The 26,955-nt window shown below is 45.0% G+C and overlaps 1 protein-coding gene across 2 annotated transcripts in view; it reads right to left on the bottom strand.

Moving 5' to 3' along the window:
- Nucleotides 1-559: 559 nt before the first annotated feature.
- The window catches only part of CHN2 (chimerin 2), a 253,283-nt gene continuing 226,887 nt past the window's right edge, over nt 560-26,955 (bottom strand). Inside the window, exons 9-14 of one of the 2 annotated variants that reach the window (XM_053926776.2) lie at nt 17,356-17,440; nt 14,227-14,400; nt 10,387-10,464; nt 8,075-8,212; nt 6,347-6,452; nt 560-3,740 (exon numbers count right to left, since the gene is read on the bottom strand). In XM_053926776.2, coding sequence (XP_053782751.1) covers nt 3,569-3,740; nt 6,347-6,452; nt 8,075-8,212; nt 10,387-10,464; nt 14,227-14,400; nt 17,356-17,440 — 753 coding nt within the window. In that variant the 3' untranslated portion in view covers nt 560-3,568. The remainder of the gene's footprint in view (nt 3,741-6,346; nt 6,453-8,074; nt 8,213-10,386; nt 10,465-14,226; nt 14,401-17,355; nt 17,441-26,955) is intronic. The other variant, XM_024562874.3, reaches the window with a different exon arrangement.

Below are 26,955 nucleotides of genomic sequence, written 5' to 3' on the forward strand. Positions count from 1 at the left end.
GCAAATTACAGAGGTTTCTTACCATATTCCTCCCCTCAGTCCTCCCCAACCACTTTCAACAATTTCGTTTTTTCGTTCTCGGCATTGATGCAGCTCCAGAATCCTAAACAGTATGTGTATCATACTTCTTTTGATTTACCAATATGAGGCCTTCTCGGTTAACTTCCCAGTATTGTGTCTGCAGACTTAGTTCTCCTACACCTCACGCCTTCTGCTTCGCCTCCTCAACATTCCCACTAGTGTTTTGTTGCAGCCTGTGTTTACCTGACCATTCTGTGCTTACACTGTGTGCCTATGTCAGTAGTGTTTGGGCCAAGCACTGTAGTGTACCCATAATTATTTTTGCTTTCTTGGTTGTTTTTTTTTTTTTTTGTCTTTTCCTGCAGTTAATAATGGTCCACTTTTAATTTGCTTACCTTTGTTCTTATTTCCAATTCTTCCTACAACTTCCAAAGGCTTCTTGGTACATTCTTTGTAGGTCCAATCATATCAGGGATATATGGGTTCCATTTCAGTTTTCCTAAAATTATCACTCCCGGACCTCTTCTCCTTCAGTGTGTGTGGGTGTCTCTGTGGCCCGCTGCACTGCCTCCTCCTGGGGACACCTGGCGGTGGGTTTTGGGGTCTCCTCCTTCTGGGTGGCTCACACTGGTGGTGCAGCAGCAGAAGGCACGGGCCTCCATGTGGTTGTCGCTTCAGTGCCGCGGTTCCAGTCTGGATGGCGGGGCTCCATGCCTGGCATGCAGCTGTCCTCCCGGGACCTCCTTTCACCCTTATTCCAAAGAGTCCCTTTCCCTCCCCCAAGACAATGTGACCTCCCCAGGCACAAACTAACCTTGATCTCAACACACAACCTACTGTATGTAATTAAAAAGGGATTGTGGATTTTAAATGTACAATTATAAAACGCTTATAATACAATAGAGAGCATCTTCAGGACCTAGGACTAAGGTGAATGGTTCTTAGACATGGCTAAAAACACGATGCACACAAGAAAACACGATTAAGGTGAATGTCATCAAAACTAAAACACAATTGCTGCTCTGAAGAAAAGCGGCTCCTGGCCGGAACCACACGTCTGCCCTGCCACACCCGCCCCGTGGGCCCCCCACACTCCACTCGGGGCCACCTCAGCAGCGGGTGTCTGCAAACAGTGCCGACTGCCTTCAGGTCTAAGGGCAGAGTCATTCCAATGGCAGCAATTTCGAGGCAGGTAAGAGGAGCCAGCCAGGCTGCCGGAGGGCGGGGAGGTAGCCCTGGGGGAGCAGGCTGAGACTAAGGCAAGCTCCGGGGGATCAAGTGTTGCCATTGTGTTCAAGAACAGGAGTCAGGTGACCCTCATCAGGCATGCTAGGGCCCTGTTACAATGCCCCCTGTAATTACCTGGACTCAGATTTAACCCCGGGCAAATCCTTGTCCTCTTACATGTCTTCCTTCCCCACCCGCCCTGTTCTATCCTTTCTCCTTCTAAGCCATCACTCTTAAAATGATGACAACAATAAGAAATAACCATTTCCCATTACTTTAGATCATCATGTCCTCTAAGACATCACAACCAGCATGTTTTCCCTGGTTTTCCAGATGACCAAATACATTTCCAAGGTCATATGTATGCAATGGATAACAGGCAAAGCTGGGATTCAAACTTGAGGCTTTCTAGCTATAAAACTTTTGTTCTGTTCTCCTGCAAGTGGCCTAGAGTGATTTGCTCAAAATCTCCCAGTGAATGACATAAACACGACAGGCTGTACGGGAGGTGCAGGTAGGCCATCTCTCCAGGAGGAAGCTGGCAGAGGGAGTGGGGCAGCGAGCTGGGGACTCAGTGGGATGTTTGTGTTCTCACTGTGTTTGGGTGAGAATAGACACTTTATTGCCAAAATTCACCTGGGAGCAACACTCCCAGATCAGCCTCATAGACCCTCACCCCCTCCACTGCCCAACACCGAGTCTCATGCGTACTCCGAAATGATAGACAGAAGAATTTAATACATTTAATGCTTTTCCTTCCATGTACACTATCATAAATTACAAAGTATCGTTCACTTCACAAAATAAAACCATTTCCAGATAATTTTTGACAGTATCAAGAAGTACATGAGCTACAACAGACAAACCTGTACAGCTGGGAGGAGCCATCATAGCAGGGCCCCCCACGTGCCCGTGGGGCCCATCCGCAGACCCCCGGGGCCCTCAGGACAATTGTGCTGCATCTCCTTTCAACCCCCTTGTCACAGAGGAATTTTCTTCTGGTCACTCCAGAACGAGACTAGAGAGTAGTCACATAAATCATCTCAGACAGTCGGGGGAGAAGGGAGAGAAGACCTTGCAGCTGGGCTGAAGAAAAAAGAAATCTAGATTTACAGCTTTTGATGTTTTAAATATTTTACCTATGTTACAAAATATAGAAATCTTGGTGTGAAAGCTCATGCTAAGATAAATAGAACCGATCAGAAGTGTAGTAATAAAATCATATTAAATTATTATCCACACAGAGCTGCTTTCATCAAAGAGGAACACATATTCATCAAAACCAAACTTATTTGTTCTTACTTTTAAAAATAGGCTTGTTTATAAAACAAAAATGAAAAAAATCAACAATTATTCTGCATGTTTTCTTTTTATAAATACAGAAATGTGGCAACAATACAACCTGGCATCAACAGAATGGAGAAAAAAATGCTAACTTTTTATACCACCCCGATACAGCCAGTGTTCCCATATTATTTTATGTAAAATGACCACTTTCTGCATATTTTGGGACATACACACATAAGAAGGAAAGACTATGACCAATCCCAAAAAGACTTTGGGACTTTACAAAATGTTGGCGGAAAGAAAATTTGTGACGTCTCAGACCACTCTACAATTGCTATAAACACATACCATACGATAGCAAAATGCCAGTGCCTAACAGCAAAAACTAGCAACAGCAGGGACACAGGTGGCAGGTGAAATTTCCTTGAAAAGCACTGATAAGGACAGAGGTATGCCGAGATAATACTGCATTCGTGGTAAACTCTTCCAGGGGTCACAGCAAGAAGGCAGGACAAGGTACACACGGCAGTAATCAATGCACCGCATTGAGTTCTATTTGCTAAAATAAAGTAACATTCTTGCAGCTAAAATAAAAATACATTTTACAATATAAGTTTCATTTAACATTGAACATATAGAATTGTCTTCTTTTTGTAAGTGGAAAAGGTATAACTGTATCAAGTACCTCTATGAATTAAGTTCCCTTTTATTACCAATAAGTCTGAAGTTTAAAGGTCTACATTGTTTTTTTAATAAGTTAAAGAAAGATTTATTAATCACTCTTCCAGCAAAACAGACACACATCCGAGGCACAGCAAACCCCCAGGGGAGCGCTTTTTCTTACCCTCGCCCTCGATCCCACGTGGAGGCGGCGAGTGTCTATGAGACACAGTAGCCAACTTGGCCATCCACTGCGGTCCAGGAAATTCTGTCACTTGTTTGAAAAACAAACCAAGTGCAAGTAAAGTTTTTATGCCTTTAGCCTTATGAACTTCTGTGGGGCTGGGGCTGTTCAGCTCATTTCCCTGGTGGATTAGAACAAAACATCTTCGTTTTCTATTAAAATCTGCACAATCAGCTTTTGGTACCGCATGTCATGGAGCGTGGTCAGCATGCTGTCCTCAGGGGGCCTCATCAGGGTGGGCCCAAACACGATCCCCAGGTTTTCAGCATTCATGAAATTGTCCTTCTCATTCTGTGTCACCCTGCAAACCAAACATATACAGAGATATCACATCGACTTGTGGACAAATTTACATGCTGATGATGTACCTGTGCCCCCAAGAACTCTGGCTTGGGTTGTTGTGAAAGAAAATTGAAAATCAGAATTACAGAAAAGTATTTTTAAAAAGATAATTTTCTGGCTTTTCTCTTTAGATTGTGGGCATTGTCTCAGCCAGTGCAAGTGACTTACTAAATGAATGCGGTATAAACCCAATCTTTAAAATGAGAAAGTCAGTCCTTCTCACCAAATAAACATGAAACTGTCATTGAGAGAACATTGATCTGAAGGGGCAGACCCACAGTGCACAGAGATTTTAGGCTAGGCTGGGATGGAAGTCTTTTTCGCTCTCGTTGCTTCCTTCTGGTCTTCTGGAAGTGGAGGGCAGATGCCCTGTCTGCTGTCAGGGCTACGGCTGGAGGAGAAAGGTTACTTGTAGAACGGGGCTGCCACAAGTTTAGGGACAGCCAGGCCATTATCACAGGATGGGGGTGGCTGGCATGCAGCCAAACAGGAAAGCAGTTGGACGTTATTTCCAGTTCCCACAGGATGGGGTCTGGAGCGGTAATTATTGTTGGAATTGAAAATCATCATTTCGACATCCAGATAAGAATGGCAAAGCCTTAAAGAATAAAATTCAGATTCTAAAGTTGGCCAGATATCTTCTAGTGGAATACAATTACAACCTTCCAGATTCCTGCTTTAAGAAATGTAGGTTTTAGGATGTTTATAATAGATCTAGAAGGTTCTTCAAAGAAGAAAAAGTACAGTAAAATGTGTTTAGGTTTCTCAGAGCTAATTAAGACGAGCCACTTAGTGGTATTTTAGGAAGGTTCCATCCAGCTGGCATATTTTCATGTTGCACAGTGAAGGAGGAGGCAGGAACATGGACATTCTTCACTAAAACTGCTCACCTCTCCCCATTAAGGCAGGCGCCATGCCTGGCCAAACAGTGGGGCTCGCAAACCCTCCAAAATAAAAATGCTAGATCGTTGGCATTTAAGATTCAGCCGGGACATATCCAGCTTTTTTCCCTGATAATGGTACTTTGTCTTCCAAACTACAACAGTTACTGGACACCAAAAGAAATAATTTATAGCTAATTAAAAATCAGGCTGACATTCAGTCTATTACTTATCCGAAAATTACTTGTCTTCTTCAATTCAATAAACTAATCGAAATAGAAATCTTCTGAGCTGAAGATGTGAATTTGAGCAACAGTATTTCTATGTTGTATAAGGCGGCGCGGGGGGGTTGGGGACTTGTGTTTACAGAGTATTCTTGACTTGCTTCCTTCCGCTGACTGGATGGATCTGACAGCTGGTCCGTATAGACAACGTTCGGCCTGTTTTATCTTGCGAAAACACAGAAGAAGGTGCACAGAAGTGCCCTGACCCATCCAACATCTCGAGGACCAACGCACTGCCCTCATTATGTACGTGCAGTAAAGGAGAGGGGCCCCTGGGTCAGGACCCGGAGCCTCTAGCGGTCTGGGACACTGAGGCATGTCCATCTGCCCTATGCGTTCTCATGCGGATATTCTCTGTAGCCCTCGCTGGCTGACACCCCATCTGAAATCACCCCCGTGATCCTGCCTCCTGGAATTCATACGCCTATGCACATCCTTCCCTATGGGTGCATCTAGTGACTTGCTTCTAGTAAGTAGAATTAGCAAAAGCAATAGGGCCCCCGTGCTTGCTTGCCCCGAGGGAAGCCAGCTGCCATGTTGTGAGTTGCCTGTGGGGAGAGCTACACGGCAGGCTACTCAGGGTGGCCTCCAAAGAGCAGTCGGCAAGAAAGGCAGCCCCCCCCCACCCCGTCCAACAGCCTCAGGGGAACCGGACCCTGCCAACAACCACGTGAGTGAGTGTGGAAGTGGCTGTTCCCCTAGTCGAGCCTTCAGATGAGGCCGCAGCCTGGCGGTCAGTTTGACTGCAACCTTGCGCTAGACCTTGAACCAGAGGCAGCCAGCCGAGCCACCTCTGGATTTCTGATCACAGAGACTGTGGGATAATAAATGCTCACTGTTTGAAGCTGCAAAGTTTTGGGGCAATTTGTTCCTCAGTGATAGATAACTAGTACATCAAGAGAAACAAGAGATCGGGGTGGGAATGGGCTTGCCCAGAGGAAGCACTCTGAGGATCCTGGGACTGGGGAACGAGCAGCGGTGGGAGAATAGAACAGAGGGCGCTGGGCTGGTGTGGGAGGAAGGTGATGCAGATGCGGAAGCAGCGTCCACCAGCAGGCCCTGGATCGGACTGCCCGGGTTTCAACCTTGGCCTCACTTCACCACTACACATCTGCTGTTTAAGGTCCCTAAGGGTCAGCAACCTCCCGTGTGACGTGAGGGCCCTAGTGTTCCCGGCTTCACAGAGCTAACACAGGCCAAGGGCAAGGGGAAGCTCCTGACACAGTGAATGTTCTAGCTGTTGGGAATGGGGCTGGCCTGGAGAAGGCGGCCTCGTTCACGTTGAAGGAGTGGCTGTCCGCTCCATGGGGTGGGGAGGAAGGTTGCGACTCTTCCTAAAGCAGTCCCTGCTGGGGGCAGTGGGTTTGCCGTGAAGGGGGTGTCAGCAGGTGCGAGCTTACTTCTTGAGGTGGATCATTAGGTACCGGAGGGTCTCGTAGTGGGCAGGAGGCAGCAGCATCAGCACTTCGTGGACCGCTTCCAGCCTCTCATCGGCATTGGAGATTTCTGGGAAGATCACACATCAGGAGTATCAGCGCGGCCCCACGGCATTAAAGTTTACGGAGAAGTAAGAAGTTAGGCTACAGGTGGAGGGGACGTCTGGTAAGTTCATGCAATTTCAGGCAACATTTCACTTAGAGTAATGAACTGGCATCCTGCCTCACTCACTCCAGAAAGGGTTTAAGGCTGGGGACCATGTGCATACTGAATACCCACTGGGTGGGTGGCGGGAGGCTGGACACGGTCCCTGCCCTCCAGGAGCCTGCACATGCTTACCAGTGGCACATGCATGAACTGGGCTTCGGCCAGCTGCTTCTCAGTGGTGGATGTGCCAGAAATCTCACCATCACAAGCTTTCATTTAAACCAGATCTTAGTCAGTAGCGTTTCCTTGAAGTTATCTAATAAGTCTCTCCTGGCAGACCTCCAGAACTGAGTAACTTTCCAAGGCAAGGGCACTACCGGTGAGCCAAAGTCAGCCTGCATTAATGGCACTTCTCACCAAGGTGTTGCATGGTTAACCCTGGTGTAGGGTCCAGGTTGGGAAGTGGGCGCTAGGCACCTGGTCAGTGGGAGGGCGTGTGCAGGCTTCTGCTGTTTAGGTCTCTGGCAGCCACCCAAAGAAAGCTCTCCCATCCTTCCTCCTGGGGTGGAGGGTAGTCTGCTGCTAGAACCTTCTCTACACAGAACCACCGGGACCCAGGAAGAGAAGGAATGCCCTTCCCAGGAGGCAAGGCCACACCTCTTCTGCAAAGGGCACCTGCAAAGCTCACTACTCCCCGCCTGCCTGTGCATTTCCCCGACTCATTGCTACATTTGGTGACACATACCTTTCAAGATGACGTTTTTATGAAACTTCCTCAAAGTGGGCTAGACATCTATATCATGCACCCCAGCATCTGAACCCCTTTCTCACTATGTTCCAAGGCCAAGTGTAGTCTCCCTAGCCCCCTGCCCCTTCACACTATGGTCCTCTCTCTTGACAACAGTGGGCCCGAGTGCCAGACGCAGAATGAGCAACCGTGGGCTGGAGGATGACCAGGGCTGATGTTCCTAGAACTGTGAGCCTCGCTCTTCTTCCCTGTAAAATGGGATTATAATCCTATTTGCTTCATCAGGTACATAAAACTGAAGACATCTGTGAGAGTTCCTAGCCTAGCACTTGGCATAGTATATTCCGGGCCTATTATTACTTTTGGACAGCATCGATGGGCCAAACTCGGGGCATGGCTTTAATCGATTGGCAACAGGATGCTACCTAACGGATGAGAGCAGTGAATCCCTACAGTCCTCACTGAAGAACACCTAATGTGTTTTTACGACAGAAACACTCTTGCTTTCAGCATACAGCAGGGCAGGCCTGCGTGTGCTGGTTCCCAGCCCAGAAGGAACGACGGGGAGAGACAGGCTGCCCGGCCTCCAGCTCCCCGTCAGCAGAGGGTCCTGGTACCGGGTCAACCAGCTGGGGCAGAGGCCTGCTTTTCTATTCACAGCACCATTGGTCCTGCACTTGGCAAAGCAAGCCGCTCACGCAATAATTGAAACAGGCCTGGGTTTTAATTTGCTTGAATTCAAGAGCATTGTACTTAAAAATGTAATACAAATAAAAAATTAGTTCCCGAGACTTACTTGCGGCTTCTATGAATTTGGAATAGGTGTCGTAGGTGATGATGGGAATGGGCAGGTCTCTGAAGTACAGTTTGAGGGCTCCGGTGATGATGTTGATGTCTGGGTAGGTGCTGGCAGATATGTCTGCCTTCTCACCATCTGAAAGACAGCCAGTGGTCCAACTCCTAATTAGGACCTTATTTTACCACGTTAAAGCATGCCCAGAAAGAAAAAAAATCCAACAATGAGTGCTCCCTTCCAAGTCTCAGCTGACTACTTCTACTATCAGTGAGATGCAGGAAGTCACACAAAGAGGTTTGCTGAGAGCAGTTTGACATCAGAGGGTCAGTGTAGCCAAGAGGGTAGTGAAGTAGACTTAAAATGGCTCTTTGGGTCCCAGGCACCTGGTAATGTGCTAAATAGAAATTTAGTACAAAATTCATACTCTGGATTGTGACCAGATTCATGATAGAATATAGTAACAACCAAATTTGTAATAAAATAATCAAGAGGCTGTTAAATATTTCCACCAGTGTTCTTTGGACTTGCATTTGGAGAGGATATACGCATAACGATTGTTGAGTATCTCTAGTTTCTGAGGTCTCTTTCAGGCTTGCTGAAGTTTCCTTTAGCTTGGTTCTTCCTCCCCAGGCCCTAGGACTTGAACGTGGGAAACTCGGACCTTCCCTCATGCACAGGTAATGACACATTCCTTACCGGTTTTACAGGCATTCTCCAGACATTTTTGACTTTTCATTTCATCATTAGTAAATATCAGTCCAATTTAATTGTCACATACGGTAATATTGTTTGGTTTCTATCGTATAGGGACTATTAACATTTTCTTTTACAAATTGACAGGAAGAACAAATGCTTCAGGCAATTTGGTTCTGAGAAGAAAAAACCTGATGTACAGAAAAGAGTACAGCCGATACACTGTATGATCCCTTTACATATTTAACAAACATTTGCCGAGGGTCTGCCATGCGCCAGGCACTGTTAAGCCCCAGTGAGTGAAAGAAGAAAAGGCCTACTCCCTTCAAATAGCTCCAGTCAGATTGGGAATCGGTCGGGCAACTCAACAACGACAAGGACGTTGGGAGACTGCTATGCTGGAGACATGTGGGAACAGGGGAGGGGGCATAGGAAAGGGAACGGCACTCTCAGGTCAGCTTGGGGTGATCGGGCAGGATTCATGCAAGAGGAACGAGGAGCGGACACCTGATTAACAGGGAGTGTTTGCCGGGCAGAGAAGTGAGCACGTTCTAGACGGACAGAGCCACGTGGGCCGAGGTGCTTGTTCATGAGAACTGGTAGGGTGTATTTCAGTGTTGCTGGGGCGCAGGGGGTGCAGGGAGGAGGGACTGGCCCTGAGCTTGAACAGAGAAGGCAGCCAGAGCATCAGAGACCTTGTCCACTAGCCTAGAGAGTGGAGGTTCTATCTAGTGGGCTTAGGTTCCAGCCCACCACTGGCTGCACTGCATGAATTGGTTCATTCATGAGAAATACAGAATTTTAGGCTCATCCAGTTTTCTGAATGAGCCCCCAGAGTGGGTCTTGGTGATCTGTATTTTTAACAAGTTCGCGAGAGATAATATGGCCTAGAAAGCAAATGACACTGTCATAAAAAACGAAAGGAGTCACTTCCTGAACTTCTACTGGCTCCCCTGACTTCCCTGCATGGGGCACCCTTAGGCTCTCTTGTTTAGAGCTTTGGGAGGAGGAGAGTCAAGGGGGCCCTGAGATGGGGGACACAGAGGGCATTGCCTTGCCATGTGGGCTGACCACAATGGCTGGGCAACCAACTCAAGAATCTTTTTAAAAATAACTTAAAAACATCCTTACCTGAGGATATGGTTATTGATTTTAGAGAGAGGGGAAGAGGTGGGGCGGGGGAAGAGAGAGAGAGAGAGAGAGACAGACAGACAGACAGAGAAACATCGACCCACCTATTGGTTGCCTCTTATATGAGCCCTGACCAGGGATCAAACCTGCAAATTCTGATGAATGGCACAAAGCTCCTACCAGCTGAGCCACCCGGCCAGAGCACAATTCAAGAATCTTAGTGCACCAAATGCTGGCTGCCCATCCATTCAAGCAGTATTTTAAACTCATTTCCTTGTGTGGTCACTTGTCCACACTTAAAAAAGGAAAACCAAAAACCTTCCCCGGAGAGGCAGCGAACTAGAAGATGCGTAAACCATTATTCCTTGGCATCCTGAAGAACAGCTCTCAGTGGCCCTGAACCTCAGGCCCAGCAGGATCAACATCTGGCTCCAAAAGACAGGGCACGAAGGGGCAGTCATCTGGCCTTCAAGGACGGGTAAGCCCACCTCTGTCAAACGCCATCTTGACGTCCTCGATGTGTTCGGTGAACCCGGAGACTCTGTAAAGACCTTCCGACTTTAATCCTATTAAAAACCAGACAGAGAGACTTTAACTTTATTTTCTCGCAACATCTGAAAACAACACTAATTTCACATCTACACGGTGTGTTCTCAGGAAATGAGCCCATGTCATCAGCGCTCTCCTGTATTACATGCACCCCGTTACATCAGACGGTGGGCTCGGCTGTCCCCGTTTCCGCCCACATCCGTCTTCGTTAGCTTGTGCTGCAGGGGAGAGCTCAGCGATCTGGCCTTCTCCCTGCCTGGCTTGGCACAGCGAACCCGTGTTTATGTTTTTCATCAGCCTCCTGCTTTTTGCTCATCAGATTGCTGGACGTGATTTCATGCTTCAGAAAGCTAGCTTTCTCACCAGCCCCATTGTATCCATGTGCCATGCTGCATGGGCACACTCATCAGTGTGTGTGTATTTGTGACACATAGTATCCTGATTTTGTTGAAACAAACCTAATTTTATAGCCCTTTTACAATTCTAAAATAGTCACGGGGATGTCAAGTGCAGCCTAAGGAATACAGTCAATAATATTGTAATAACTATGTGTGGTGCCAGGTGAGGTACTAGACTTATCGGGGGGTCACTTCATAAGTTGTGTAAGTATCTAGTCACTGTGCTGCACACCTGAAACTAATATAATATTGAATGTCAAGTGTAATTGAAAAATGCAAAAATAAAAAAATCTAAATGTATAGCTTTTTATGTTTAACCATAAATACGACAATATGTTAAATGTTTAAATGTGATTGATTGAATTGCTATACCTTCAAATAAATGACCATACAAACAGATGCAGGAAAATAAAATTCTAATGAATGATTCTGGAAACTTGATCGCTACAGAAGAAAAAGATGCAGTTTCTGCTGGAACTTACTGATTCATTAAAACACGTCCAAAGGCCTAGCAAGGGTCCCAGAAGTATCGGAAGGAATGCAGGACTAGATGTGAGGCCCAGTATGTGAACGTGAGCTGCTACCAAACTATAGCTCCAGCAGAACCAGCCAACACAGAGCCTGAAGTGCTACGGCGCTATGTCGTGTCCAACTGCCCACTGCTAGCACACACTCCTGCTTTTCATTTGGCACATGGAGTGTGCTGTCTGCCGCAGGAGGGACTGCATGTGGTCTGCACCTGAGACAACAGATGCAGGCATCGTGCCGCCCCTCCTCCGTCCGGGCACCACCAGGACTTCTCAACTGACCTCAGCTCTTTCGCCCACTCAGCCTCATTCAGCCCCGGGATTTCTCTCAGTACAGTTGTCCAGGTCGCCGCCACTCATCAATTGAGGTGGCCCACAAGATGAGCTCTTGGGTGACCCTGTTCTGGTTGGTGGTGCAGGTGAGCGCCCCCCAGTATGGTTGTCACCTGCACTGCAACAGAGGTGAGCACATGGTGGCACGTGGGAGCACAGCGCAGTGACCCCTAGCCCGGCCTGCGGGCAGAAGGGGCCTGGGGAGGTCTCCGTGAGGAGCTGTCTTGGAAGGAAGTCATGAAGGAAGAATGGAGTTTGCTGGAGCAGCAGGGGCTGTCGGCTCTCCTTCCAATATCAGTTCCCCCATTCCTCTGTTGTAATAAACCTTTGATTTTTAGAACAATGTCCATTGCAACAGCCATTAAATTGTGGCGATGTGAAGAGAGCAGAAGTGATGCAGACAGGCCTGGGTTGTACACTTGAAGGGAGAGAGCCTGCCTTTCTGCCCTTCTGGTTGGTAGGCGGGTGAGATCGTGGTGGCCATGGGGGAGCCTGCCTCTGGGGAGCTGCCCTTCCAGCCCTGGACTGTTAGTGGAGAGAGAAATAGATTTTTGTCCTGTTGAAGTCACTATTATTTGGGACCCCAGTGGCAGTACCGAAACATACAGGGTGAGTGAGTTGGTCAGATAGACAGGTTTGGGGGTGGGGTTAGGGGTTTGGTCATTCCAAGAAAAGGCAAAAAGGAGTAACACAGGTTGAGTCCTATATGTTGGGCCCTGTACTAGGTCATTAATATGGATCAACTTATTTCAATCCTCCAGCCACTTTAGGTTGTATGAGTGATTCTGTTCACTTTGTAGGTGAAGAATTAGGTATTCAAATGGAGTAAGCCACTTGCCCTACTACCACTACTATGAGACCGTGCTGGGAACCTAACTTCAAGCCCACGATCTTTCCATTCTACCACATCATGCCAAAACAAATGGCCATAAAAGAGCATGAGGAGAACACGAAGGCATTTGCTGGGGATGGAAGGTGGGGTAAGATGTTGGCAACCAAGCTGGGAATGGATGTGCCCTGTGACTTCCTTCCAGCCCATTCTCTGGTTCTACTCATGTGGAGCTAATGCCTGCAGCTCCAATCCCTTTGCTGTGACTCCCTGGCATACATTCCTAATTTGTGCTATTACAGGTCTTGGACTGGTTGTGCTTAGTGCTGTGCTCCCCCTGGGTGCGTTAGGCATCAGACATGGTGGTTCCTTGGCTCGGATTATCAGTTGCCTCTGATGAGGATTGCTATGGGATGATCCCAGCTTCTCCAGAGAAGCATGGTCTTGACTGCAGGCTCCGGAGAGGCTGGGGATCTGAGCCCAACTTGCAGAGCCTTCTAAGCGGCAGGACCTCGGGCTACTTTCCACAGCCTCTCATGCAGAGGCAGAGCACCCCCCTCAGCTCTGGCCCAGCTCAGCCCTTGCACGAACACCTCACCACATCCTGAAGCACCCACTAAGCACCGACAGCCACAGCAGCCAACGGGTAGGAGGTACTTCCTACCATCTGAGATTAGAGGAGCAAGTTTTAAGGGAACACAATGACTATACTTTTCCTCCTGCATGAAAAGGGAATGATTTCCTATCTCTAAAAGTCCTGGGATATCAAGCTAAAATGTCCTCTTTCATTTTGTTTTGGAAAGATTGGGATGGCTGGCCAATGCATAAATACCTGCAGAATACTGTAAGCCAATTTGGATGCAATAATGGATACTAACTATATAGCAGAGTACATATATGGTAAAAATGGTGAAGGCCTTTGGGCTTTTTACATGGCCCAATTTTCCAAGTTACATCCCGCGATCCAAGTTCTCCCCAGCCAGGCGTGATCCACCACATCCCTGAACATTTTGATACCGTAAGGCTGAAGAGTGGCCAAACCCAGCGCCGAGGAAGGAAAGGTGACTCACACATAACATAAAGAACCTTTTCTTTGAAATGTTTCTATCTTCGTTGCCTCCTCGATCTTTTGAGGCATAGATATTTTTAATCTTCAACGCTCCTCTTTGAAATAAAGAGAACCAATACTACGGTGGGAAATGTATGTCAATCCACAATTTCTTTACTTACTTAATAGGAGCACCTTTTAAGACTCGATTCAAATCTCTTCTCTTCCATAAGCCCTTTCTGAACTGTCCTCAGATAAGGCGAATATTTCTTCCTCTGTGACTGCCCAGTGTTTGAATACACGCACCCACACATTATTCAGTGGCCCCTCTGATTCTGCATACTTGAGTATGACTTTCTTGAAGGTGAGAACTGTGACTTTTATATTCTGAATGTGTGGCACATAGCAAATCCCGAGCGAGCATGCGTTGAGTGCAGGCATGAATGCATTGCACACAAGCATGGCTTATGCATGAAGCAGAAAGTGATTTAGTTTGTGTGGGTGTGCGTGCATATGTGTGCTCGTGTGCCTGCGCGGACCACTTTTCCAACATCAAGAGTGGAAAGGCAATTCAGCAATCGTAAGCTAGTTTCCTTGGCAACTGGACACATAAAATCAGTATAACTAAGGAGTCTTTTCCAAACCTCTTGCTTCAATTTCCCGAATGCAGATGTCTACCACCATGGGCCTCTGAGTGTTGTGAGCCTTCACCAGGGTTGTGAGGTCGCAACAGTACACCTTCTTGATCCTCTTGAGGTCGGGTTGACAGTCGTTGGGAACGTGCTTGGAACACTGTTTGTGTACGTTCAATCCACAGTCTACAAACAAAGAAGCCACATTAGACTCGCCCGGCCCTTTTGCCGAAGCCCAACACAAATTATATGTCACCAAAAATAAAAGTGAAAACAAGGGTTTGCCATATCTCTGCAGCATCCATCCCACTCAGAGACGGGCCTCTCCCCAAGGTGAGTGTGACAGCTGAGTGTACTCATGCAACGCTTACACGGTTGTGTTGTCCTCGTTAAACTCTCTCTGCTGATGGACTGTAACCTCACCGAGATGGTTTGGTGATGAGCCAGGCTGTTTGCACGTTTTTTCCCTTTGGGGACCGGAACCTTTGTGTCCACACGTGGGCTTCTGGATGTGGATGCCCACAGCTAGTCGTGGCTCACAAAGGTGCCTGGGACGTTTGCTGGGTTGTTTCCCTGAAGTCCTTGATGCTGCTCTCATGGGGGACGAGATTTCTCTCTCTGGGTGACCACTGTCCATGAGCTTCTTCTTGCCCTTCCCTGGGGAATGGCCTGCAATCCCCTCTCCCCTCCTCCTTGTGGGCACTCGGGGTGGGCCATTTCCTTCTACTTGTCTTATTTTGACACCTGTGAGTGGAAATAATATCTAACTGGACACCAGCGGGAGTTCCTGAGGGTTTACAATGTCGAACAATGCCATGTAATGTGATGATTAAAGTCATTATTTATAAAGCTCCTAGCCAGGCCCCAGGCTGAAAAGGTACCCTGGAGTTCAGTGAACACATGGGAAGCACGGCGAAGCCTTGCTGGCTGTCAGGATCCGCGGACGGAATTTCTCTAACAGTCACAAGGCACCGTCTACGTTCTGGGAGGTAAAAATTTAATGCTGCAGTTGCTCAAAGTTGATGTGCTGTGTGCTCAAAGTGCCTTCTACTGTTCCTTGTTTTTCTGTGTATAAAGAATACCAATAACAACCACATATATGCTGGCAGACTCGTAAATGTACGCTGCACACCTGATACATATGATAATCAGCTGCTTCACAGAAAAGCACTTAACCATACCAAAGATGTGACAGCATCTAAACTTTTGTAAAATCACCAAAAAATGATTTTTGAAACTCAGTCAAGGATGTTTATATAATGGAAATGGCCGAGTTCTCTCTGTATGGCCTCCTTCCAAAGGAAAATGCAGACCTGACTCGTCTTAGCGTTACCAACATGTGATCTTCACCAAGGCTCAAAAACAGCTTCCGCAATAGTCGATGGATCTATTTTGTGGATATAAAACTGGGCCCACTGAACTAAACAGAATTGGTTGGTTTTCTTGCTTGGAGCTTGTGTTTTATAAAACAAGAGTCGGACCCTCTTTTATACAATGAGGACAAGAACAGCACCCACCCCTAGGGTTGTCGTGAGGACACTCACGTGACAGAGTTGACAGGCAATGATTGTTCTTTTAACCTCTGATGATCAGTTTTCAGGTTTACTGCTGCTCAGAGGACATATGAGGCGACATGGAAGCCCTTGGAAATTACTAAGAGTATAGCCTCATAATGTTTTATTAAAAAAAAAAAACCCAAAACCCAAACTCTTTTATCCTGGAAAAAGTTGCCATTCATAGCTAATCCGAATCGCAGAGTTCTGTTTTCATAATGTTGACTTTGGACCAATTTCTTGCTGAAATTGGATAATAACAGCAATTAGGGGTATTTTTGGTAGGTGTAATCAGGCAGGCTGAACTAATGACCACGGAGGATTTCAGATATTCTACCACGTTGCTTAGAGGTTGAGCTGGAGATACATTGTAACTCTTGGTCAGCAAGTCTTTCTGGAACGTTTCTGGGAAGACTGCTTTGAGCCTGGTCAAGTGCTTGTCTCATGCATGAGGCATGGGGGCAGGTAGAGTTAATGAACAGATACACACTAGCACTGACTTGCACCTCGCAGGCCTCACCATCAGTGGGTGATTGCTGTAGCTACACAGTGGGAGCTAAGGTTTCCACTTTCGAGTAGAGAAAAGATATAAGGTCCCATGATCCTGTGAACCAAAATGGGCAGCATGGGAAAACAGATCATGGCAATGTATTGCCATTAGCTTATTTTATTTTAAATGCTTCATAAGACATCTGCTTTTAAATCACACCCTAGCAAGGAAAAAATCATTCATGGTGTTGGTGGAAACCCAATTGATGTATCACGGGACGCCATTCTTGCTGCCAGCCAGAACTGCTTGCCAGAAAAAGCATGGCAAGATGATGGAGGAAGCCCAGTTACACACTCGTTTGGCAATTCCTTGCTATTTTGGTTAGATGCATCTCAACAAGATGTGTTGTTAGCAATGGGTGTGTGCGTCCAGTGCTAGGTGGAAAAACACCTGGGGCTTCAAAACGCTTTGAAAACAGGTGATAGCAAATCAAGGTGTGTAGCTTTCATTGTTATCTGATGGCAGGAAAATACCGAGCAGGGGCTCTGGAGTCCAGTCAATGTTCCAGCACTTACCATATGGCCAAGGGCAATGAACAATCCTCTGTAAGCCTCAGTTTCTTTAACTATTTAATGGGGAGAATAATTGCATCGCCCGCAAGGTCTCCTGGTGAGGCCAATTGGCATGATCAATGGAAAGTGCTTAGCTCTGTGCCTGGTATGTGGTCAATGTTCACCAGTGCTGTTACCTTTATGCCCTTTCTTCTGCAGTAAAGTGGGGATGGAAAGGAAATGTGGCTTTTCTATCTATGCAAGTCCATCGGAATTAATTTCTTTTTCTTTTAAGGAATACTGCCTATTTTGGGAAGCAAGTAAGTGCCTATGGAAATGTATATGCTTGGGTTTTTCTTTTCTTGCATAAATGTGAGCTATTCCTTTGCATTCTAGCAAATACCTAGAAAGATGCCTCGAACCTTCCAGGAGGCTAGACTTTTGAGCTAATCTGGGCCTATTTCCTAGCTGTCTCGAGAGTCACCCTCCAGCGAACATGGTGGCACTTTCTATAAATGGAAAAGGACACAGAAAGTTTCAGGTCTACCTGAGCACCGGACCCCTTGGGCAATGAGCCCCCACATGAAGTTGGCACAGTATTCACACCAGTGCGGGCCTCGGAATGTGTGCACCTGCGATCCAAGAAGAAGAAAAGTGTCAGAAAAGTCAGAGTTGTCTGGAGGAGGGTGGCCTCAGACCTGAAACAGATACGTGAGGTCAAGACGCAAAGGCCTTAGCGGGAGTGAGTGTCCCTCGCTGGGTCATTCCATTCCTGTGAGGCAGAGTGACGAACAGACTGGAGAAATCAGAGATGTGCTGTGTTCTTTGAAATCTCTGCACGGATCTCCCATGCCCAGGGCCCGAGTCCGAAAGGAATGTGGAGAAACGGTAGGGTTACAGGGCCACGCCAGCTGCTAAGGAAGGAGACTCTCACCACTCCCCGCTGCCCGACCCCCGCCAACCAGGCACGGTGTGGACAAACCCAAGGGAGCCCAAGCCGTCCCTATGATCTGTATTTAGCTCAGCAAGTTCTGGAAGTCAGAACTCAATTACTGTGTCCCTTTCACCAAAGTGGCCCCATCTGTAGATACCCAGGCAGGTATCAATAAGACGTGATTATGGGATAATTAAAAAGTCCCAGGGCTCTTAGCCACTTGCAAAAAGGCATTAACAAAGTTAGGCAGTTGGCTGAAAGCGCAGGGTCTGTATTCAGGAAGCCCCTTCTGGCTGGCGGTGAAGAGCCAGTCTCATTGTTGGTGCCCCGGCCAGTTAACTATTTTAAACATCATGGAGTAACGGTGGTCTTACCCCTAGTTATTCAGCTACAGCTCCTCCAGGGAAGGACCATGTATGAAGTCATAATTTAAAGCAAAACAAAAATACATGTTCTCTAGCACCAATGAGTTTCAAGAAGCAGAGCTAGTCAATGCCTTGACAGCAAATGTGGCCGTGGTAAACCCAAACCCATACAAATCTGTGTGGAAAATGCTTTGGATTTTTACAAAATTAAAATATCATAAGACATTACATAAGGAACTTCAATGTTTCGAGCCTCCATTAATGAATGAAAAAATGCAGACAGTATTGTTTTTTAACAGACTGGGGGCCTGGAGACTACTTTTATTTATGAAAATATCAGGATGACAACTATGGTCACAATTTGAAAAGATGCTCATCAGAGCTCTACTTAAACAAAACAAAACAAATCACTCTGAGACCTTTATTTATTTGTACATGCTAGCAATTGGGTATATATGAAGTACTAAATAAAACAGACTTAGTGCCCTCTTAATGGAACTCACGGATTCGGAAAGGCAGGGAGAGTAAGCCAGTTCACGAATCTACAATAGCACTTTACGACCATAGTTTCTATGCAATGAAACTAAGTTACAATAGCCTTTTGGTATTTATTTCAGTTTATCACAGGTACACTGCTCATTATACTACTTGTGTTTTGAAAATCAATGGGAAAAAAAATCTCAGAATTGATTTTACTAAGATGGAGAACCACGCTGCGAGGAAATGACACAAAAGCAGCAAAGCACTTCTTGGAGGAATGCAGAGAATCCACCCGAAGCAGTGTGTGTGTGTCACAGGTCCAAATGCCACAGCTCCAGTCCACTCAGAGGCCCACTCAGATGGAACTTGGTATTAAAAGAATTCCTCAGTAAAGTGCGCTATTGAAAGCTGAACGTTTCCTACATTCAGCCGTCAAAGGTTTCTTAGTATTTTACTAGAAATGTGCTAAAGAGATGGCTGGTTAACCATATTTATTGTTAACATGCTATCTAAATTATACAATCAATTCAATAATATGTAAAGTAATATAATCCCTCTCCCACAAAAACAGGTATGAAAAGGATTGTCAAAGAAGAAAAATGAGGCTGGTACTAGAGAGAGACTAAGAGAAGCCCAGTGTCATCCAGGATAATCTGGAAGGACCTCCCTTGGAAGGGGACCTCAAGTTACTAGAAGGAAGGGAAGGAGACAGTCTGGTGAGGAGGGGGAGGGGAAGCATCCAGGCAGAAGGAATCTGTAGAGGCCCTGCCGAAGCAAAAGAGTTGGGTGTGACTGAGGAACAGGAAGGCCAGGTGGCCAGAACACCAGAGTGAGGGGGAGCGGAACTGGGATAAAGGCTACAGTAGGAAAGGGCCTTGAAGACTTTATTAATGAGCATGGATTGGGTTTTAACCTAGTTCCAAAAGGAAGTGTTGGAAGAACTTTTAGTAGGAAGATGATTTTTTACAAATGGCATTTTAATCCACTGTGTTAAAATGGATGGGAGAGGGTTAATAGTGGAAGATATTCAGAAGCTAGGTGGTAGTTTGTATTTGAGAAATAATAGAGGCCAAGATCAAGATGCAGAAGCAGATGGATTTGAGACATCTGGATGATAGAATTTACAGGACTCGATAATAGAACAAATGTGGGTCTTTGAAGGAGAGAAGAATCAAGAAAGATGCCCAGATTGTAGCATTAGAAACCAGGTGGATGGCGATGACATTTGTGGAAATAGGGAAGATACTTTTTTTCTTTTCTTAAGATTTTATTTAGTTATTTTTGGAGAATGGGGAAGGGAAGGAGAAAGAGAGAAAGAGAAACATCAATGTGTGACTGACTCTCACATGCCCCTTACTGGGGACCTGGCCCACTGCAAAGGCATGTGCCCTGACTGGGAATTGAACCGGCAACCCTTTGATTCGTAGGCCAGCATTCAATCCCCTGAACCATACCAGCCAGGGTGGGAAGACACTCTTTTAGGAAGAAGAAAATTCAGAAGATCAGTGTTGAACAGTTTAACGTTAAATGACACTGATATTCCAAGTGTTAGGGTTAAGCAAAAATTCACACATAATTCAATAGCTCAGAGGAGGCGTGAGGGCAGGAGGAATGTATTTGGCCATCCTGACAAATAAATGGTATTTAAAATCATGCAAATGTATAAAAAGTATTAGGGATACAGAGAAGAAAATAAAGAAAACAGCGCCCAGGCCCTTGATGCTGCAACATTTAGAGGAAACCAAGAGAATAAAGTGTTTCAGAAGCCAAGAGGTGAAGAGTTTTAGGGAAGAAGTGGTCAGCCATATTGAATGCTGGAAAGAGGTCAAGTTAAACGTGGACTGAATACTGATGCAGACACATGGAAGGCATTAGCAACCTTGGCAAAAGCAATCTCTTTGGATCGGTGAAGACAGAAGTCATACTCAAGTGAACTGAGGACCAAATGGGAGGTATGGAATGGAGAAATGTGAAGGCCAATTCATCAAGTTTGGCCATAATATCCAGCACAGCAACAAGGCAGCTCCAGGTAGATATGGGGTCAAGAAAGGATTTTCTAAAAATAAAAGATGGGAGGCAGCAGGGCATGTGGACCTGTGGATGAGATCATTAGGGCTGTTAGAAGAGACCTGAGATGCAAGAGGGAGAGAAGCAAAGAGTGATGATGCTAAAAGGCTGAGAGATGACGAGGTTTAGAGCATGTAAGAAAGCGATTTTCAAAAAGAAAACACTTGAAAATTTTCCAGAATTAGTAAAAGACACAAAGTCTCCAGATTTAGAAAAGCTAAATGAATTTCAAACACAATAAATAAAAAATAATCTAAACCTACAAGAATTATAAGTGAAACTGCAGACTACTAAAAGACAAGCAAATTCCTAAAACAAGGGGCCTGCGAAAGGACAGCAATTAGAATGAAAACAGACTTCTCCTCAGCAAAAAGAGGCCAGTAGATTATGGAATAATTTCATCCAAGTGCTCAAGGGAGCTTACAGAACCTAACTGCTGCTATACCTAGCTAATTAGCATTCAGCAGCAAGGGTGAAATGGAGTTTGTCTTCAGGCAAACTCTAAGAGTTTCCATTCACAGATACGCACTCAAAGACATACTAAGGAATAATATATGCGTTAGAAATGAAAGGTTGAAAATTAATAAGCTAAGTATATTATTTATGAAGTTAAAAATAATAGAGTAGACCAAAACAAACAGATATTTTGTAGAATAGGATGAAATAGAAAAAATAAAAAGGATAAAAAACCCTCAAAGGTGACTTTAAATAAGATTTACAAAATAGGCAAAACTTGGGCAAGATCGATCAAAAGAAAATGCACAGATGGTAGGAGAGGACATAAAGGCAGATGCAGTAAAGATATAAAACAAAAACCTTGTGGTCTAACTTTATTTCCACAAAATGAAATACTTACTCTTTAAAGACTATAAATGATCAAAAATGAGTCAAAATAATATAGAAAACCTAAATTAAATTGTGCCCTTTAAATAATTAAATTTGCACTAAAACATTAGCCCTCAAATAGTCACTGATCCCAAATGCCTTTTTGAGTTTTATCAAATTTTTAAGAATCAAATTATGTGTAGCTAATACAGACTACTGCAGAGCAGAAGAGGGAAATTATGAAGCTAATACGACCTTGACTTAAAAACTATGTAAGAACAATATATGACAGTAAAACTATAGATCAGTTTTAATTATGAATATAAATGTAAAAATTCAGAAGAAAAAGATCCTCCTGAATGTAACATTATGTTTAAAAAGTGTCCTGACCAAGGGGACTTTATTTCACGAATTTAAGGTAGTCACCATAAAACTAGAATTTACTACAATAAACACAAGAGAAACTGTTTTAAAAATTAGAGCACCAACAATCAAATACAACATTAATAAACTATGAATAAATTCAACATTTATTCATAATAATAGTATTAACATACTAGGAAGAGAGGGACCTCTCCTAAAAATAGTTGATTGAAGGCATCTATGTTATACACATAATAAACATCACATTTAAAGGTGAAACATTAGGATACTTTCCTTTAAAGTCAGCAAAAATATAAGGCTGCTTGTTATACATGTTGCTCTGGAGCACTATTCTGCAGAGTTACGCCAGCATAGTAAAACAAGACAACAACAAAAAACAAACAAAAAAACCAATATATGACTGGAGGAAGAAACAAGGCCATCAAGTTTGCTTCATAAAAGGGCAATGGGACGAAATCAGTAACAGAAATAATAACATTTTATTAAATAATAAAAATAAAAAACTCCATTACAACAGCATTAAAAACTAAAATAACTAGAAAATAAATAAATGACATTACGAACATAAATAAGGAGACATTCTATATTTATATATAGCAATGCCCCATGTTATAAATAGGTTAATTATCCTCCGAATGAATCTATGAACCTAATATAATTTCAATAAAAGTTTCCATGGTGCTTTTCACAAAAGTTGGCAAGATAACCCTAAATTCCATATGGAAGAATGCAGCAGGAAAGAATAGCCATGATAATTTTGAATAAGTAGAAGAATATATAAAACACTTCTGACCATATATTAAGACTTCTATAGTTACACAAAGTAAAGCACCACGCAGGATGGACAAGCCGCCCAGTGGGGTCGAGTGGACAGGCCAGAAACCGAGTCTCACATATATGGAGATGGGGTCTATCCCAGAACTGGCATTACACAGTAGTGGGGGAAAGGATGCCAGAGAGATGAATTATTTTCTCTTTTGTGCACTTGTCCACCCTCTCATTCATGATTTACTCATTTATTCAACATTTACACACTGACTGTCCAATTTGACCCTGGCACTGTAGAAGTTCACAGATGTACAAAGTCAGTATAGGTCAGAGGGGCCCAGACCTCCCCACATACAAGGATCTCATCTACAAGAATAAATGGATAATATAAATTAGTACCCTATCATAATATAATGGAGAGAACAACAAATTCTTCCAGGGGAGGCTGGGGAAAGTGATATTTGAACTGGGTTTTGAAGGATGGGTAGGAGTTCACCAGACTGGGAAAGACTGAGCTGCTGGGGAAGTGATGGTGTTGACTAGGGAGGCAGAGTATTTGGGGGGGAACATTCCAAAGAGAAAACAGCATAGCCAAAAGCCAGTGAAGGTGGGCTTCATTTTTGAAAGATGTTCTTTTCTTATAGGTCAAACAAACAAACAAAAAGTGACCAAATTCTTCTCTGAAACATCACTAGTTCATAAAGAAATTGCATGGGAAATACCTCCATCCTTTGGGGTAAAACTAAAAATGCAATAGTCAGAAATTAGGAAAGTAGCTACAATGTTTACTACACATTGACAAAATAAAAACTGGCCCACAAAAGACCCAGGAAACAAAGGATACACTAATCATAGATTTTCCTGAAATTTCACTTTTTGTCAATATTTTAAAAAATAATTCAATATATTAAAATTGCCTTTCATGCTTATTAGCCCCACACATATTTACCAACATCCTTTCTCTTCAGTGTGTCCCCACTGCCTGGGCTCTCATTTCTCCAGCCGCACAAATGCAGGCAGACATTTCTGAAGAGCAAGTAATTCCGAGTGGCCACACATTCCCCCAGAAGTCAAACAAGACGGGGGCCAAGGGGAACGTAAAGTTACTTAAACATTATCTTAGGCCGACTGCCTACTTTCCTCTTTGTGATGGACCACTGTTTGTTTTCACGGCTGATAGAGTGTTCAGTTTTCTTCTGGGCCCCCAAGGACTGAATAGTCGACGGCATGCAGATGCTGAGGCACTTGCTCTGAGTTATGATGTCAACTGTTCCAGTGAAATACCCCATACCTTGAAAAGTCACTAATTAGCTTTTTCCATTCTCTGAAGTTTATTGATTTTCAAGAATATCTTTTCAGCAAAAAAAAAAAAAAAAAAAAAGAGAGAGAGAGAACACTTTGGAAACTCTAGGGCAGTACCTAAAATACCCCAGACAGGAAGAAAATACCCCAGACAGGAAGAATGTCTGTCCAAGACTATTATACTGGGCATGATCTGCCTGGAATTCGAAAGCCACTCCAAAAAGAAAGAGATGATATTGCAGGAGATAAAGTATGTTTGACAAATAGCCCAGGAATGGACATTTTACAAAAACAAGAGCAAGAGGAATTGTCAAGGAAAAGCTCAGGCGTTAAGCGAGTGTCTCCTGACTTGACACGTTCTAAATGAGGGTGTTATTTGTCTCACATCCACCCAGTCGGGAAGGCAGGAGTCCCTGGCGGTTTCATAACAAGTATGTTTTCATGGGTCATTGTTGATGGCTTCCAAGTGCATAATCAGCCTCAGCCCAAGTTCTAGACTGTAAGAAGATGAAAGTGCTGTTTGTGATGTGCTGCAGTGGAGAAATTTTGCTTTTTCTTATCACTATACATCAGGGTTTCTCAGCTTTGGCACTATTCACGTTTGGGGCTGGGTCAGTCTTGTGCACAGTATTGTAGAATGTTCAGCTGCGTCCTTGGCCTCCACTCACCCGCTGCCGGAAGCACCCCTTGGCTGGAAACACCACCCATGTCTGCAGACATTGTCCCATGTGTCCCTGGGGACAAAGTAACCCTGGGAGAGAATCACTGATGTAGACTAAAACCATATCACCTCAGTTTGTCATTTTTATTATTTATATTCAAAGTGAAAACTTTATTCTTTTACTTTGATTTAAAAAGGACTCTGGGTCAAAGGTAGTTCTTCTTAGCTGCTTTATATGCATAGATCAGGGGGCTGGAGGTGGCTAAAGTCACGTCCAGCTACAAGTCGCTGGCTCTGGGGGTCAGCTGGTATAGGAGGCGACCAGAGCTATCCGAGGAGAAGGCAGGCAGGAAGCCTGGCTGTGGCCAGCAGCTCTTGGCCTCCAGTCTCAGCAGAGGGTTTTTCCTCTAATCTACTGCTTTTTCCAGAATCATGTGACATTGAACTCATGTGAGAAATTAGGTTAAACTTGGGACTTTTTCCTCTTGCAAGATCAGATGAAATACTGACCTTGAGGTGAACCTTTTCAGATGTGAGAAAAATAAGCCGAGGAGGAATCACCGGGCATGTGACTCCAGGCTGCCCTGAGGGGCGGGCTGAGCAGAGGTAGCGAGAGAGCCCGTTTCTCAGCCTCAGCACCAGGGACCCCCAGATTCGTCTATTCAGCTGCTGTTCTAGAACATGTAAAATAGAATTTGCCTTCTAAAACACTGACTGCCACATGGGGAATTGCTCCATTGTATAAAGTGACATCTTTGGGTAGTTAACTTCCTTTCAGGTATAAAAGGGCATTAGTACCGAATTTTTTTTGACACTTCCCTACTCAAAAACCCCCAGCCCCTCCCCGCCATTGTCTGTTTCAAGCTTTCTCCATCTTGGCACTATGGCCACTGGGGCCAGATACCTCCCTGTGGCGGGCTGGGGGGGGGTGGGCTCCCCCCCCCGCAGCCTGGGCGTTGTGGCATGTTTAGAAGAATCCCTGGCCTCTGCCAGACGCCACCAGAAAACCCAGCCACGAGAATCAGAAGTGTCTCCAGACATTGCCATATGTCCCCTGGGAGCAAAACCACGCTGGGTGAGAGCCACCCACTAGAGGAAGAGCTCCCATTCTCATGCCACCTCTGTCTGCCTTGTACCTGGCAGTGCCTGGCATGTAATTGGCCCCCAGTCCATGTTTGATGAATAAAAATGACATGTCTAAATAGTTGCCTCTTATCAGAACTGTCAAATATACCCAACTAATACGTACAGCAATCACTGGTACTTTTCTCCTCCCAACAAAACACAAAAGGACTGTTTCTTTGGACTAAAAATGCCAGAATAAGTCATTCAGTCATTCAGAATAGTTCCTTTGAATTGTACGCTCTTTGGAATAGAGAAAGTCACTGTAAAATTAATCACAGCCGAGCGCTTGAGATGGGTCGGACTTGTTAATCGATGGCTTGTGTTTGTGGGACGGTTGGGGACCAAGCCACTTCTTTGGGATGTGGCTGAAGCAAGGCATCCCGTTGGGTTTGCTAGCAAAGCCTCTCCTCTTCTGCTGGTTTGTAAAGGATTTACGGTGACAGCGTCCCTGTGTTTACATCACAACATGCCAGGGAGGCACAAGATCAGCTTTGAGTCAGACCCTGGCAGAGAGAAGGCACTCACTCACCTATGTGAGAACCTTGTCCAAAAGTTGTTTCTTCACTCGCCCCAAATCCCCGTCATGAATGAAACTCCACAGAATAAAAGCATTTGTGCTGCTGTTCTCCAGAGGACCCATTTAAAATGGGACCCCTAGTTTCATTCAGCTGCCATTTTCATGCACACACCCTTTTCAAACTGAGTAGGTACTACCTCAGTACATTCTCAATTTAAGGAGCAACAGTAAATCTCGGTGCGTCACAGAAGAAAGGGTTTATGAGGAAACCAGGTCGGTTTGTCGGGAATCAGGTGATATTTAAAATTAATGATACTGTGCAGCCTATTGGCAGAATGCAGAGCCTTGAGGAATGGGGTGGAGAATGAGAAGCTCAGATCTTGAGTCCAGGGCTCCCAGGTTTCAGCGGCGGGTGGGGCATCACTGGGGTAACTCGGCAGAAAAGAGCAACGAGGCGGGGGCAAGAGAAGCAATTGGGGTAGAGGGGGAAGAGTTTGCCAGAGACAAACCTCACTTTCTTCCCGTTTTGCTGAGGGCTGGTCCTGGCTCCAAAATGGCACAACAGTGACAGGTATACTTTGCAAAATGTGGAACGGAAAGAATAGAGCCTCTTCCTTGGACCCTCACAGAGGCCAAGCTACCTTGTGCGGCGGAACACCTAGGCTCCAGACAGTCATACGAATAAGACTATCTAGGCTCAGAGTCACTTCTTGATTTAC

Source organism: Desmodus rotundus, chromosome 6 (genome assembly GCF_022682495.2).
Source record: "Desmodus rotundus isolate HL8 chromosome 6, HLdesRot8A.1, whole genome shotgun sequence".
Lineage (NCBI taxonomy): Eukaryota > Metazoa > Chordata > Mammalia > Chiroptera > Phyllostomidae > Desmodus > Desmodus rotundus.